The following is a 13,037-nucleotide window of genomic DNA, read 5'->3' on the forward strand; positions in this document are numbered from 1 at the left end:
AAAATAGGAGGCAGGGCTCATTGGTGCTGGTGGCTGCCACCCTCTGTGTGACGGGAGCTGTGTTATCAGCTGATGATGGGCAGGAGCAAGAGCAGATAATGGGGAGCTCAGTCCCCGCTTCCCCCACGCACCCCTCCCAAGTCAGCCAAGCAAAAGTGTAAGTGCCCTGTGCAGGGCTTGGGGGAGGGGCATCCCCAGCAGCTCCACCCCCTCGCCTATAAACGGCACTATTTAGACATGCTGAGGACAGAGAATGCAAGATCAACAAATCAAAATGGAGAAGCCGGGGCTTCTTGTCCTGGAGAAAATGTAAACCCTCGAGGCAATTTCCTGCATCTGAGGTGATTTCAAGACTATTTCAAAAGAAAAAAATTCTGCAAAGGAAAGTGAGCAAAGGGACTTGAGCTGACATTTAACTGTGACAGCTGGAGGCTTGCTCTGTACTCCTGCGCTATCAGCAAATGTGCCCCAGAGTCATGCAGGGCAGCGGCCAGAGGATGACACCAGAGCAGGTCCCCACTGGCCTGTCTGTATGGATGCTGGGAGCCCAGCCTTAGCTGCCATCTCAAATCCCTACACAGCCACATCCCCTGGCAGCTCTGTGGGTAGGGCTGTCAGATTTTGGCACCAGGCTTCCCAGATATGTGTATTTGTTTGGGTTTAAATAGAGGCACAGAAAAACAGGGTGCTCCTTTATGCTAGATCATGCTACACCATTAGTTCAAATTACTCTACACAGCCCAACCAGCAATATATTGCCCTCCTCTCCACACCCAAACATAGTACAACCACAGGAAGAAAACACTGATTATGAAACAGATCAAAATCCCCCCAGCCTCCACCCAATCCAGCCACCTCAGCCCTCCTCAGATGCCTGCTCAAAGAGCCAGACAGCACCGGGGGCCCTGAGAGGCCACACATTTGGGACATTTCAGACCAGGTTTGGGTGTGAGCAGCAAGTTGAATGTTTCTTACAGAAACTGCCCTCCCTTGGCAACCAAGGGCCAACGGCTCAAGCAGCTCTACTGATCCCAACTGCAGCATTATGGCATGGGGAGCGGAGCGGTCTCTCAGGTCCCAGTCATTTAGGGCTTTACAGATCAAAACCAACACCTAAATTCAAGAAGGTGTATGACAGGAGAGTAGCCCGGGGCCCATTGGCCACCGCACTCCAGGGATCAGAGAGCAGCTGGGAAGCAGCAATGGAAAAGTCAGATCGGGCCTGGATACTGTAGGTCATGGCCGGCGGAGATGTTATCTTAGTTTGCTACAGCCTGGGCCATAACTCATTGAGTCCAGAGTCACGGCAGCTCGGCGACAGAGTGTTGTATACTCTAGAAAGTGCCAAGCTGCCATTGGAGCAGGCACTAATCTATGTTAATGAACAAGCCAATAAGTAATTAATGCAGGCACTAGGCTGAGACTGCTGAACTCATCTCCTAGGTGAGCCTGTATTTTCTGGCTGCAGACACAGGCAAAACACTGAATGAACCAGCTGAAGAGGAATTTAATCAAGACGGAAAAGCCAGTGGGGCGCCTGCTGGCAAGGTGAGAAAGCAGGGCTGATTAACTGACATGCCAGGGACTCAGAGCTGGTTCTGGAAGGGATGGTGGGGGATTCCCATCTGGGCGGGGCACAGTTGGGATAAAAATGGCACCAAGTGCATGGAGCAGGAAGTGAATGGAGGCTAGTAGTGGTATCTGACCACACAGGCTCCTCAGCTCAGTGTAATACACCCCACCAGCCAGCCTGCAATTGACACACTGACAGGCAAAACCAGATAGGAACTTCAGTGCGTTGCCAGGAAGGCTTTGCTGCAGAGCTGCAGGGCCAGCCTGTCAGTCAAAGCGCTCCTAGGCCACCGTGTGCATGGGAGAGGATGCTCCGAAACGTCTGCCAGAGAAAACCTTTGCCAGTACGAACGGCAGAACATGGGCAGGGTAGAAATGCCCTGAGTAAAGCTCAAACCTCCACTAGCAGCGCTGGGCGGAGCAATGCGGCCCCAGCCTTGCAGGACACATGGCCAGAAAAGGAGGAGGGCATCTGTCCTGCTGAGCTACTACAATAATGGCTCTGGCTGGGATGGCAGCACATTGGCGCAGGATAGGAAGCGTTAAAATGAGCCCTGGATTAACCCTGTGCAGCTCCAGACTTTCTGACCCTCTCCGATGTTTCCAGGTCATCTAAGTTCTTTGTCCAAAGCTGGGATCGGCAACCTTTGGCACGCGGCCCGCCAGGGTAATTCCCATGGCGGGCCGGGCCAGTTTGTTTACCAGCCGCATCCTCAGGTTCAGCCAATCGCTGCAGGAAGCGGCAAGGGGCGAGGGATGTGCTGGCCGTGGCTTCCCGCAACCCCCATTGGCCTGGAGCGGCGAACCGCGGCCAGTGGGAGCTGCGATCGGCCGAACCTGCAGACGCGGCAGGTAAACAAACCGACTCAGCCCACCGGGGGGTTTACCCTGGCGAGCCGCGTCCCAAACGTTGCCAATCCCTGGTCCAAAGGGTGAGTCAATGAAAAGAATCAACACGGGTTCCTAGCCATAGGGCAGCCGGGGCAGCCAGCTACCAGGCAGAAGAATCCCAAGGTAGACTGGCACAAGTGGGTGCTACATCTGGGCCAAATTCTCCTCTCAGTCACCCCACTGATTCCCATAGGGCTGTGCCAGTGTAGCCGAGGGCAGCAGCTGAGCCACCGAGGTTGTCAGTAGGAGTTTCTTGCTGTGCCTTTCCCATCCCTCTCTCCCCCCAGGCGCTTTCTAGTTGTTTTTCACTCTGCTCTTCACCCTGTTTTTCTCTCCTTCCTCTCTGTTCCGTCACCTTTTCTCCTCCCTGGATCACAGACCCAGTAACACTTGGGTTGAGACAGAACCCACAGTGCTCCACTGAGTTTGAAACCAGTTTGCACCACCCCAGTTTGAACACAGCGGGGCCATACTCAGGACGTAAGCTGTTGAGAACATGGGTGGTGTGGCATAGTAGACAGAGCAGCGCACTGGGAGTCCGGACACCTGTTTTCTATTCCCAGCTCTATTGCTAGGTCTCCTTGTGCAAGTCAGTTCCTGCCTCAGTTTCCCCACCCCTAAAATGGGGCTAATGATTCTGACCTCCTTTGTAAATCACTGAGAGCTGCTGAGGAAAAGCTCTGTATAAAAGCTAGGTATTATTATATTATCATTCAAACCCATATGGACATCCCTCCTGGACTTGAACTCTGACCTTTCTCAGAGCATTACCCAAAACCAGGACTACAGGTTTGGCATGGCGGAAACAATGTCCCAGATACCAAGATCTTCCTGAGTCCGTGACTTACCTTTGTGTCTGTGGCTTTAATAAACTCACCCCATAGCAGCAGCTCCTGCCCCGTGGGGCTGGGCCTGGCTCTCTGCTAGGAGGCTTGTGACCAGGCTCATGGGTTGCAGCACCGCTCAGGTTTGGCCCGGCTGCCTCTCCATTATCATGATGGAGGCGTGGCCAGGTCAAACCCGAACAACGCTGAGACCACCAAGTCTCAATGCCCAGTGTGGGGAGCAGGGCCCAGCCCCATGGGACAGGAGCCACCACTGACTGAGGGATAAAGGTGGGGTGGGCTCACTCTCCATCCTAGGGTGACCAGATGTCCCATTTTTATAGGGAAAGTCCCATTTTTGGGGACTTTTTCTTATATAGGCACCTTTACCCCCTGTCCCGTTTTTTCACACTTACTATCTGGTCACCCTACTCCATCCCCAACTCCACCCAGGACCCCTCCTCCTCATTTGTCATGGCAATTTTTATCAAAAATCACAAACCAGTGACTTTTATAACTTTACCATGCCTGATTTGTGATTTCTGATAAAAGATGCCATGACAAATCTGAAGCCCTACCCATAACCACAAAGCCTGTGACAATAAAACAGAGTGCAGATATTTATAAAATCTAGGCTTTCCTAGAACGTGTCCTTTGGAGGCAGCCCATAGAGCAAAAGAGCTGGGAAATGGTATGAAGCTAGAGGCATGCTTGACACCCAGCCACAGCATCACAGCATTTCAGGTGGGTGGGGAGGGGCCCGATGGTCACTGAATGTAAACTTTCCAAGGCCTTTTTTGATCCAGTTCAGTTAAGAAAAACAAACAAACCCACTTCAGTTGCACCTGATCTGCTGCTGTAAAAGCCCCGTCCATACTGAGATCAGATGGAATTTGTTTTTAATGTCATGAAGGCAACTCCCACTTAAGTGGCATCAAGAAAACAGGCCAACGTCCAAGCTTGCACCGGCCTGCTTGGAAATGTCCTTCTGTCTTTGTGCTGCTGTGGGAAGCATGAGCAATGAAGGGAGATTGAAGCTGTCAGGAACCACAGACTCTGCCTGGAGGCCTGCTGGGAAAGGAACAGAGAGAGCAAATGGATGTGACACAGGAATCAAACCATCACCCGCACACGCGGCTCTAGAGCTGTCCTCATGCGCTTTCCCTGGCTCAGTGACTGTTCATCATTCACAGTGGCAATTCGCAGTTCTTCATAAGGACAGCAACTACTCATTGGGCCAGGGAATGCGAGCGAGAATGACGGGACAGCCTGGTGTCTAGGGATCGATGTGACATGGGAGTGGCTCAGGCTAGCTACCCGAGTCCAAGCCCACCTGACCCCCTGGATCTGAGCTCAGGTGGCTAGCCCGAGGGCCCCGATCCTGATCAGAGCTTCTGGGCTCTTCCTAAACACAAATAATCAAAGTTTGAAGATACGGTGTTTGGACAGGACTAGTCTCCTTGGCGTATCAATCTCTTGACAGCATCAGTAGGAATTATGCATATACATACCCTGGGGTAGAGCAGTGTTACAGAGCATTGCCTTTATTCTGTCCTTAAGAAACTCCGATTGTTTGTAAAATAAGGTCTCTAACACCTTGCAGTTGTGCACTCTGTTGTTGCCAATGCTAGGTAATTCCTGTAGATTTTGGTGGCTTATATGTAACCTGCTAATGAGAGCAAGATGGGAGGGACAGGGCTAGAGTGCTTTTTGGGCTGGACAGAAAGATTTACTGGATAGAAAGTCTGGCTGATTTCTCAAGCTTTCAGCATGTAGGTGAAAAAGACAGAGGGCCAGATACATCTGTGCTGTAATGCCATCTAACTCAGTTACACCACGCACGAGATGAATTTAGATCCTTCCTTTCATAGGTGCTGGATCTAGCACCTCCTGGCTTGAAGTGGTTTCTATTATATCCAGGGTTTACAGTTTGGTTCAATGGGTCTCAGTGCCCCCAATATACAAATTGTTCCAGCAGCCAAGCTTTCTTTACATGCAAATAAGTCGAGTGGCATCTAAGCAGGGGGAGGTGAGAGTGTACTGAAGAGGAATGGTCAGGCCAGCACAGGCCTTCCCTTGTTTAGCTGGTCGGGGATTTTTCCATCAGAAACTGCCAAGTTGTCAACACCACAACTTTTTGTGAGACGGTTTTGATGAAGTTTTTTAATTTGAAAATTTTGGGGGGGTGGAGGGGGAAATTTGGAAATTGTTGAAACGTTTCATTTCAAATCTGTAAAATTCTGGTTGGTGTTTAGAAATGCAAGCTAATGTAAGTTAAAAAAATATTTTCATTCTGAAATTTTAAGCTATAGTTTTAAAAAGTTTTTTAAAAAAAAGAAATGTTTTGATCGATCCAAAAGTGGCTTTTCCCCCCCACACACTTTTGGTTTGCAAAAAATCTAGAGATTTTGCTTTTTGGTTCCTGATTCAGGACAGGAATATTTGTTGAGCTCTCAAAATATTTCAACAGGCAGCAAACCCATTTCCTGCCCTATGGTGCTCCCCAGAGAATGACGGAAAGGGCGGGACCATGAGGAAATCTTGCTTGCCTCATGGTTGGCTTCTCTGAGAGCAGGGAGGTCTATGTTACCCATGATCTTGTCCTGTGCAGAGGAGGCCTGGGAGAGAGTCTACATAATGGAACAGGTGAAACCGCAGCATTCCTTGAGCAGGGTGAGGCCTGTTTTGGTCACGTACGGTGTGGAGGTTTGCTGCCCTCTGGACATCATCTTCTTCTCTTTGACAGGGGCTGTTAAAAAGATCTTGTTATTGTAATGGTCAACAACAAAAGAGCAGAAGGAGGGCTAGTGTCAGTGTCACCTCTTAGGGCTTCCCTCACTGGATGGGACCTGGGTCCCAAGAGGTCAGGGCTGGGATGTACCTCCCAAATGATCTGGGCTGAGACATATGTCCCTAGGAGTCATGAGACATGTCCCATGTGATCTCAGATGCGACTGAATGGGCCAGACTGGACTTGCCTCCCAAACAGTTGTGGATGGAACATGTCTTTATTATTGCCAGGGATGTGCACATCTCACTTGGTCAATGATCTGCCTCCTTTGTGGATAAGGAAGGCCCCCAGAAGGAGGAGATATCCTCTGAATGACCACGGATGGAACATGGGAGATGGGCTATGATAAGTGTTTTGAGTAGGGTGACCATGTTTAGATAACAAGGTGATGGGGGTCACATAAGTAGCGGGTAGAATAGCAGACATGGTAATTACCTGAACCACAGAGGGGGCAGCCACCCCAACCAGCCCCCAAAGCACCTTTGTGGAAAAGCCAGGCAAGAAGCAGAACCGTGACATGTAGATCAACCTGTCATCTTCCTAGGATATGACACTTAGGCATCAGAGACAGGCAATAGCCTCTCTGTTGAGTTGCCACTCCCCTCCCCCTCTTTCTTCTGGTGGCATATGGTCCCAGTTTGAAAATCGCTGGTCTGTTTATAGAAATTAATTCTTGGGACTAGCCAGTTTTGTAAACAGGAGAAAGTGCCAAAGAGATGTCTGTGCGATAAATAATACAAATCAGGCACCTACTTGCTTTCTGGAGGCAGCTTTTGGAGAGCTTTGTTTGCAGGAATTCAGCCATTTCCTTGTCTTCTTCTTTTTCTCTATGACAGGTGGAAATAGGTTCTTGCTTAGTAAATGGGCCAGTGAACCACTCAGGGTACATAGCAAAATAACCCCGCGGCAGCCAGTCTCAGACCCCCGGTCAACTGACATGGGCTTGAGGGGTTTGTGCTACTGGGCTGGAAGCAGCAGTGTCACCGTTCCCTCTCGGGCTGGAGCCTGGCTCTGAGCCCCTCCCCCAGCTGGGTTTCAGAGCCTGGGCCCCAGCCTGCGCGGGAACGTCTACACTGCTGTTTTTTAGTGCAAGCCCAAGTCAATTGACCCGGGCTCTGAGATTCACTGCCGTGGGTGTGTTTTTTGCCATGTAGACGTACCCACAGATGCTCGTTTTGAGTAGGGTGACCATATTTCCCAAAGGGAAAATGGGACACCACGTGGGGCTAGCCTGCCCCCACCCCTGCCCCTGTGCGGGACTGGCCCGAGCCGCTTTCCCAAGCCCCCCCCTCCCCACACGGGGCTGGCTCAAGCTGCTAGCCCGAGCGCTGCCTGCCCCCCTGCACGAAGCTGGGGTCGCTGCTTGCCCAAGCCCTGCCTGCCTCCTGCCTGAGCCCTGATTTCCCCCCACCCCACACGTGGGGCTGGAATCACCGCTCACCCCCCCACACACCTTCCTCCACATCCCACTTTTTTGACAAAAGTGGGCATTTGTCCCATTTGCACTTGCCAACTGATCAAGTTGACAAGAGCAAACAGAACAAATGCCCACTTTTGCCAAAGAAGTCGGGACGGGACTGTCCCAGCCAAAACGGGTTGTACAGTCACCCCAGTTTTGAGACAGAGAGGCATTGTCTGGTTGGAGCACAGGACTGGGAGCCAGGAGATCTTGAGTTTTGATCCCATCTCACCATCTGATTTCCTTTGCAATCACAGGCAAGTTTCTTTACTTCTCTGTGGAGCAAGTGTATGAGAGCAGGGGGCGGATTTCAACTACTATCTGTGACATTCAGTGGGGATTGGCACCTAAATCCCCTAGGCACCTTTGAAAATCCCTTTTTTTTTTTGTGACAGCTGCCTTCTTGCCCAATGCACTGGGGATCGAACCAGGGATTTCCAGAGCAGTGGCGTAGCCAGCTTCTAAGTGTAGGGGGAGCAAACATAAAAAAGGCGCCCCCTTGGCTCCTCCTCTGGCCACGCCCCCCTTGGCTTCTCCCGTTTTCCCCCCAGATTAACCCCGGGGCCCAGCTCAGGACTCCTGCGGGCTTCCCGGGGTTGGGGATACCTCCATCCCCCCGCGGTCCCGGGAGAGTCTCTCCTGCCCAGCCCGCTCTGCAGGTGTCCCCCGCCGGGCTGCGCTGCCTGGTCCCACCCGTGGGATCCCGTCCCCCCCGCCCTGGGCTCCAGGCTCCTGCGCCGCGCCAGGGCCCCCCGTCCAGACAGCGCGCCCTGCGCCCCTGCCCTGCGGGCCTAGCCCCGGGGAGCCCCTCACCCGGACCCCCCAGTGCAAGGCACCAGACCCCTGCCGCTCACCTTCCATCCTGCGCCGCCGGGCCAGGCAGGAGCATTGTGCACATGAGAAAACCAGGAGCATGGCTGTGGAGGATCCCGCGTGGGTGTGTGAGCCCAGGTCTATGTGTGTGTGTGTGCATCCCTGCTGGGGGGGACCGAGCCCTGTCCCCGGCCAATCCCGGCCCCGCGCTGCGGGCGGATCCCGGCTCCGGCTCGTGAGTCGCTGGCCGAGCCTCACTCCATGGTGCTGCTGGGCCGGGCCGGGCTGGGCCCTGACCCTCCCGCCGCTGTCCAGGGTAAACGCCAGCCCGGATCCACAAGCTCGCCCCGCTCCCGGCGCTCGGTACACTCCACGCGGGGCTCGCCAGCCAGGCAGCCTTAAAGGCACAGGGGCCCTTTTGCCTCCCCCCACCCGCCGCGATGGGATGCAGGGGACGCGGAATATTTCACTGGGCCGCAAGCCGCTGCCAGGAGATGCTGCTGCTGCCGCATTAGCAAGGGGCGGGGAGCGCTTGGCTGCCGAGCCCTGAGCCGCCGCAGGAGGTGGCTGCGGCGATGTTGGGGCCGCGTCGAGCGTGGGGCGCGATGGCCGAGGAGCTGGCCCCCTCGCTCCTCCAGCCGCGCCTGCCGCCCCCCATGGCTCCTCTGGCCGTGCTGCCCCCAGTGCCGGCCCAGCAGGCACCGCTTTTGGAAAATGTGCTGAGGGGAAGCGGCTGCTTCCCCTGCACCCCGCTAGCTATGCTACTGCTCCAGAGCGAAAAGCATGGGCTGCTACACAGCTTGAGCTAAAGCCTGTGTGGATCAGCTCAGAGGGGCACCTGTGACTCACACGACCAGTGGATTACACTTTGAAGATGGAGACTGCCCTCCAGGTGCTAAAAGCTATTGTTTCCCCAATGTATCATAAACCCCCTTCTGTTGACCCAGCATGAACCTAAGTGATACTTCATCTAGCCTCTGTTCTTTCCAGGTGACCCCCCTTCTCATGTGAGATACTGGGGTCAACACATTAGAATTAGTCCGTTACTTTCACATCTTCAGTTGGTTTCCTTTCTCACATACAGTGTGTTCAATAGTGCAGGGTTCTCTTCCTGTCTGGCGTTTCAGGGTGGGGCCTGGCCCAGCAGAACTGGATGTCAGCTGGACCTCCTGATCAGACAGCTTTAGGACTTGCCTGTCCATGTAGCGGTGGGGGTTAGTGACTGGATCTCCACTTAGCTGTGATAGATCGGCAATACTCCTAACAGCGCACAGAGGAGGGAACTGGATGCTAAAGCTCAGAACTCTGCTCTGCATCTACATGGGTGTGAGTACATGGGCAGAAGTGATGACCTGCCAGGCCCAATTCACATTCAGACCTGAATAAGCATCAAATCCTTTGTCTGCTAAACCTCAAAAGCAAGGTCTTTGTGTGGAGGGGTGTCTTGTGCTTCCCCGGGTTGGCCTTTTGCAATCCTTCATTTCTGCCTAGTGCTTAGACACCTCCACATTCCCCAGCCTCTAATGTTTCCTAGCTAAGTCTCAGACATTCCCCCTCTGAAAACCAGCCTGCAGCGTGACCCCTCTGGACTAAACAGCCTACAACGTGACACCTCTGGACTCTTGGGGTGTCATTCTCCCTCACCCCACTTTTCAGCCATCCGCCCACTCCCACAATAATCCAACAACGTCCCAGCCCTGGACCTCTTAAATGTTTTCCACTTGGCAGGGCGCTCTTCAAAGCTGAGCCCAGTGTTCATATCTGTGTATAGTCCCGGTGGCTAGAGCACTGGGTTGGGACTCAGGAGACCTGGGCTCTGTTCCTGGCTGACCTGCTGTATGAATGTAAAGAAGTCACTTCACCTCTCCTTGCTTCTATTTCCCTTCCCACTCTTTGTTTCATCTAGTTAGATTGTCGGCTCTTTGGGGCGGGGCCTGTCTCTCACCATGTTTGTATAGGTCCTAGCACCATGGGGCCCTGAGTTTGGTTAGGGCACCTCCGCTCTACCATTATACAAATAATAAACCAACCCTCGTGCATACCACCTGCAGTAAAAGGAAACACCTTCCTCTCAGAGTCTACCCATCAGCTCACCTCTTGCTGCAGGTCACCAGTGAAATCTGACCAGGTCACAGGCCCATGCTACACGCTGTGATCTGGTCAGATTTCACAAGCTAGGCAGAGCTGGAGCTGGTGAGCTCTTGACTGAGAGCACTCCACAGTCCTGCCAGAAATGATGTCAGCACAGTACCAGGCATCCTGGTTTACCAGACCTATTGCATGAGAATGTGGATTTCCACTGGCCCTGTACACTCTGGGACCCGGCAGCTTTAGAGCTCTTCAACTGCTAACTGACAGGGAGGCTAGAAGGGTGTTTTGGGGGAAGGGAAGATGGGCTGCCCCTAAAATACAGCCAGTAAAAGGTTTATAGGGAACTGGCCAGCTCCACAAAGACTGTGGGAAAATCAGCCCAGCAATCTGGCACCTACTGGAAGAGATCAGCCTGGGCTTTAGTTAAGTGCTCAGTGCAGACCTCCCCTTTTCCCAGAAGCCCGCCTGCAGTAACTGAAGCTGAAGAATGACAATGAGGGAAGGGGAACCAGCAAAACAAAATTACTCCCCTCCCCCCCACAAATATTTCTCCAAGCAAAAGCCCCAGTCCCTGTGACGGCACCACCTGAGGCCATGTCACATTACATTGTGATGGTTAGCTTGGAAAATGAATCTGATGCCGAGATACAGTGCCCAGCACTATTCATGTGGTAGACAGACAGACATAGATACAATGCCTCGCAGAAGCATGGAGTGGGGAAAGCAGAAGGCATAGTGGCCATTTTGTGATCTAAATCCCCATGGAGGGAGATGAGGGGGGTGTCAGCTGAACATTTCAGGATCTTTCAAAATGTTTGCTTGGTGGGGCAAGGTAGGGTGTGGGGTCATCTCCTAACTGGTTCCCCTATCCCTGACTATCACTCTGCAGACACTGCACCCCAGAGCGAAGGAGGCAGTCCCACCACCCGCAGCGTAACTCCTGCAGGAGTCACCTCCAGCGCTGCCTGTCCCCAGGAGTTACCTGCAGCACCTCACCGCTTCGCACACACACCTGAGCCACAGTCCGATCCTCCCTTCACTTCTCACGGCCAGCTAGATTAACTGGGGCCAGCAGTGCCAACGAACGACCACAGCCCCCCAAGCCCTGAGGCATGCATAGCAGGTGGCAGAATTAAGGAGAAATCTCAGTTTGCCCAACAGGTGGCAAAGCACGGCTCAGCAGAGTGCAAGCAAGGGGCTGCAATGTGCTTTCTAGATGGCATGTTGAACACGAACACCCCAGGCCCCCAGCACAACACCCATGCGACGGCAGAGCTAAAGTGACTGGTGTCTGCAAGCAGAGATGTGTTCCAAAAAATGTATTACATTCTGCTTGAGTCCTAACCGAAGGCTTGAGGGGTGCTGTGCTCGCCGGGGAGGGGAAAGCCAGAAGCACATGCTGCCTCAGCTTTGAATAGGCCTGAATGGTTTCATTCTGCAGCGGCTGACTGGGCCTGACTGACCTTGCTTCCTGCCTGCTGCAGCATGACCCCTAGTGCAGACAGACCTGACTTGCACTTCAGGACGTCTTCTTGCACAGACTCGGCATGTCATCGAACCATAGAATCATAGAAGATTAGGCTTGGAAGAGACCTCAGGTGGTCATCTAGTCCAACCCCCTGCTCAACTTCCATAGCTAGCAGCTGCCCTTCGCTTAAAGCCACATACTTCTCAGCCTGTTTGCCAGAAGTTGGGAATGGGTGACAGGGGAGGCTCACTCGATGATTACCTGTTCTGTTCATTCCCTCTGAAGCACCTGGCATTGGCCACTGTTGGAAGACAGGATACTGGCCTAGATGGACCTTTGGTCTCACCCAGTATGGCCGTTCTTATGTTCCTTCTATCACCACCAGCGTATGTTGCCTTTCCCCTGCTTCTGCCCCATTCTACACCTCCAGGTCTGGCTTATGGCATAAGTACTGCAGACCGTATACCCGTGGTCCCCGTTCCTAGTCCTGCGATTACATCAGAATCTCAGCTTTCATTTTAATAAAGAGTCTGAAGAAAAGCTCAAAAATGTGACCCGAGTGTAATCGATGCTGCATTGTCTGCCTGAGTTTGCAGACATCTTGAAACAATAGCTCTGAGAGGCATGAACTGCCCCATACCAGCTCAATGGGGTATTGACTCCAGGACCACCGCTCTGGGGATCCCCTGCCAACACCTTGCCAATAGAAGGCTCAGCGCATGGCAAGAGGAGAAGAGTGCGGTGGGGCTGGCCCACCCAAACAGATACACCTGGCTGATGGAGTGAGTCCTGGGGAGCCGGTTTACTCCCCCCCTGCTGCTCTGGGGAAAGATAAGGGTATGCCACTATCCCTATCTCTCTGGGAGGTGTCCCCTTGACAGCCACTCCATGTGGGGGGGGGGAGCCACAGTGTGCAGAGGCGGGGCTGTGCAAGTAGTCCCCTAGGGGGCAGTGTTATGATGTGTCTAGTGTCCTGGGCTGCATTAATCCAACCCTGCACAGCTCCCTAGCCTCTGAGCTGTTCTGTGCATTTCCTGCCCCCCAGTGCAAAAGCCGGGAGTCTGACATGCTGGAGCTCTGCCAACCCCTGCAAGTTTCAGACACACTCGAGTTGGCTCATCCAGCTAC

The 13,037-nt window shown here is 53.2% G+C and overlaps 1 protein-coding gene across 6 annotated transcripts in view; it reads right to left on the minus strand.

Moving 5' to 3' along the window:
• Positions 1-4,121: 4,121 nt before the first annotated feature.
• The window catches only part of LOC117887331 (bMERB domain-containing protein 1-like), an 82,657-nt gene continuing 73,741 nt past the window's right edge, over positions 4,122-13,037 (minus strand). For 4 of the 6 annotated variants that reach the window (XM_034789836.1, XM_034789839.1, XM_034789840.1 and 1 more), the window contains exons 5-7: positions 6,832-6,905; positions 5,878-6,036; positions 4,122-4,358 (exon numbers count right to left, since the gene is read on the minus strand). In XM_034789836.1, coding sequence (XP_034645727.1) covers positions 5,918-6,036; positions 6,832-6,905 — 193 coding nt within the window. In that variant the 3' untranslated portion in view covers positions 4,122-4,358; positions 5,878-5,917. Of the gene's footprint in view, positions 4,359-5,836; positions 6,037-6,831; positions 6,906-13,037 lie in introns of all 6 variants that reach the window. The other 2 variants (XR_004648163.1, XM_034789837.1) reach the window with 2 other exon arrangements.

Source organism: Trachemys scripta, chromosome 14 (genome assembly GCF_013100865.1).
Source record: "Trachemys scripta elegans isolate TJP31775 chromosome 14, CAS_Tse_1.0, whole genome shotgun sequence".
Lineage (NCBI taxonomy): Eukaryota > Metazoa > Chordata > Testudines > Emydidae > Trachemys > Trachemys scripta.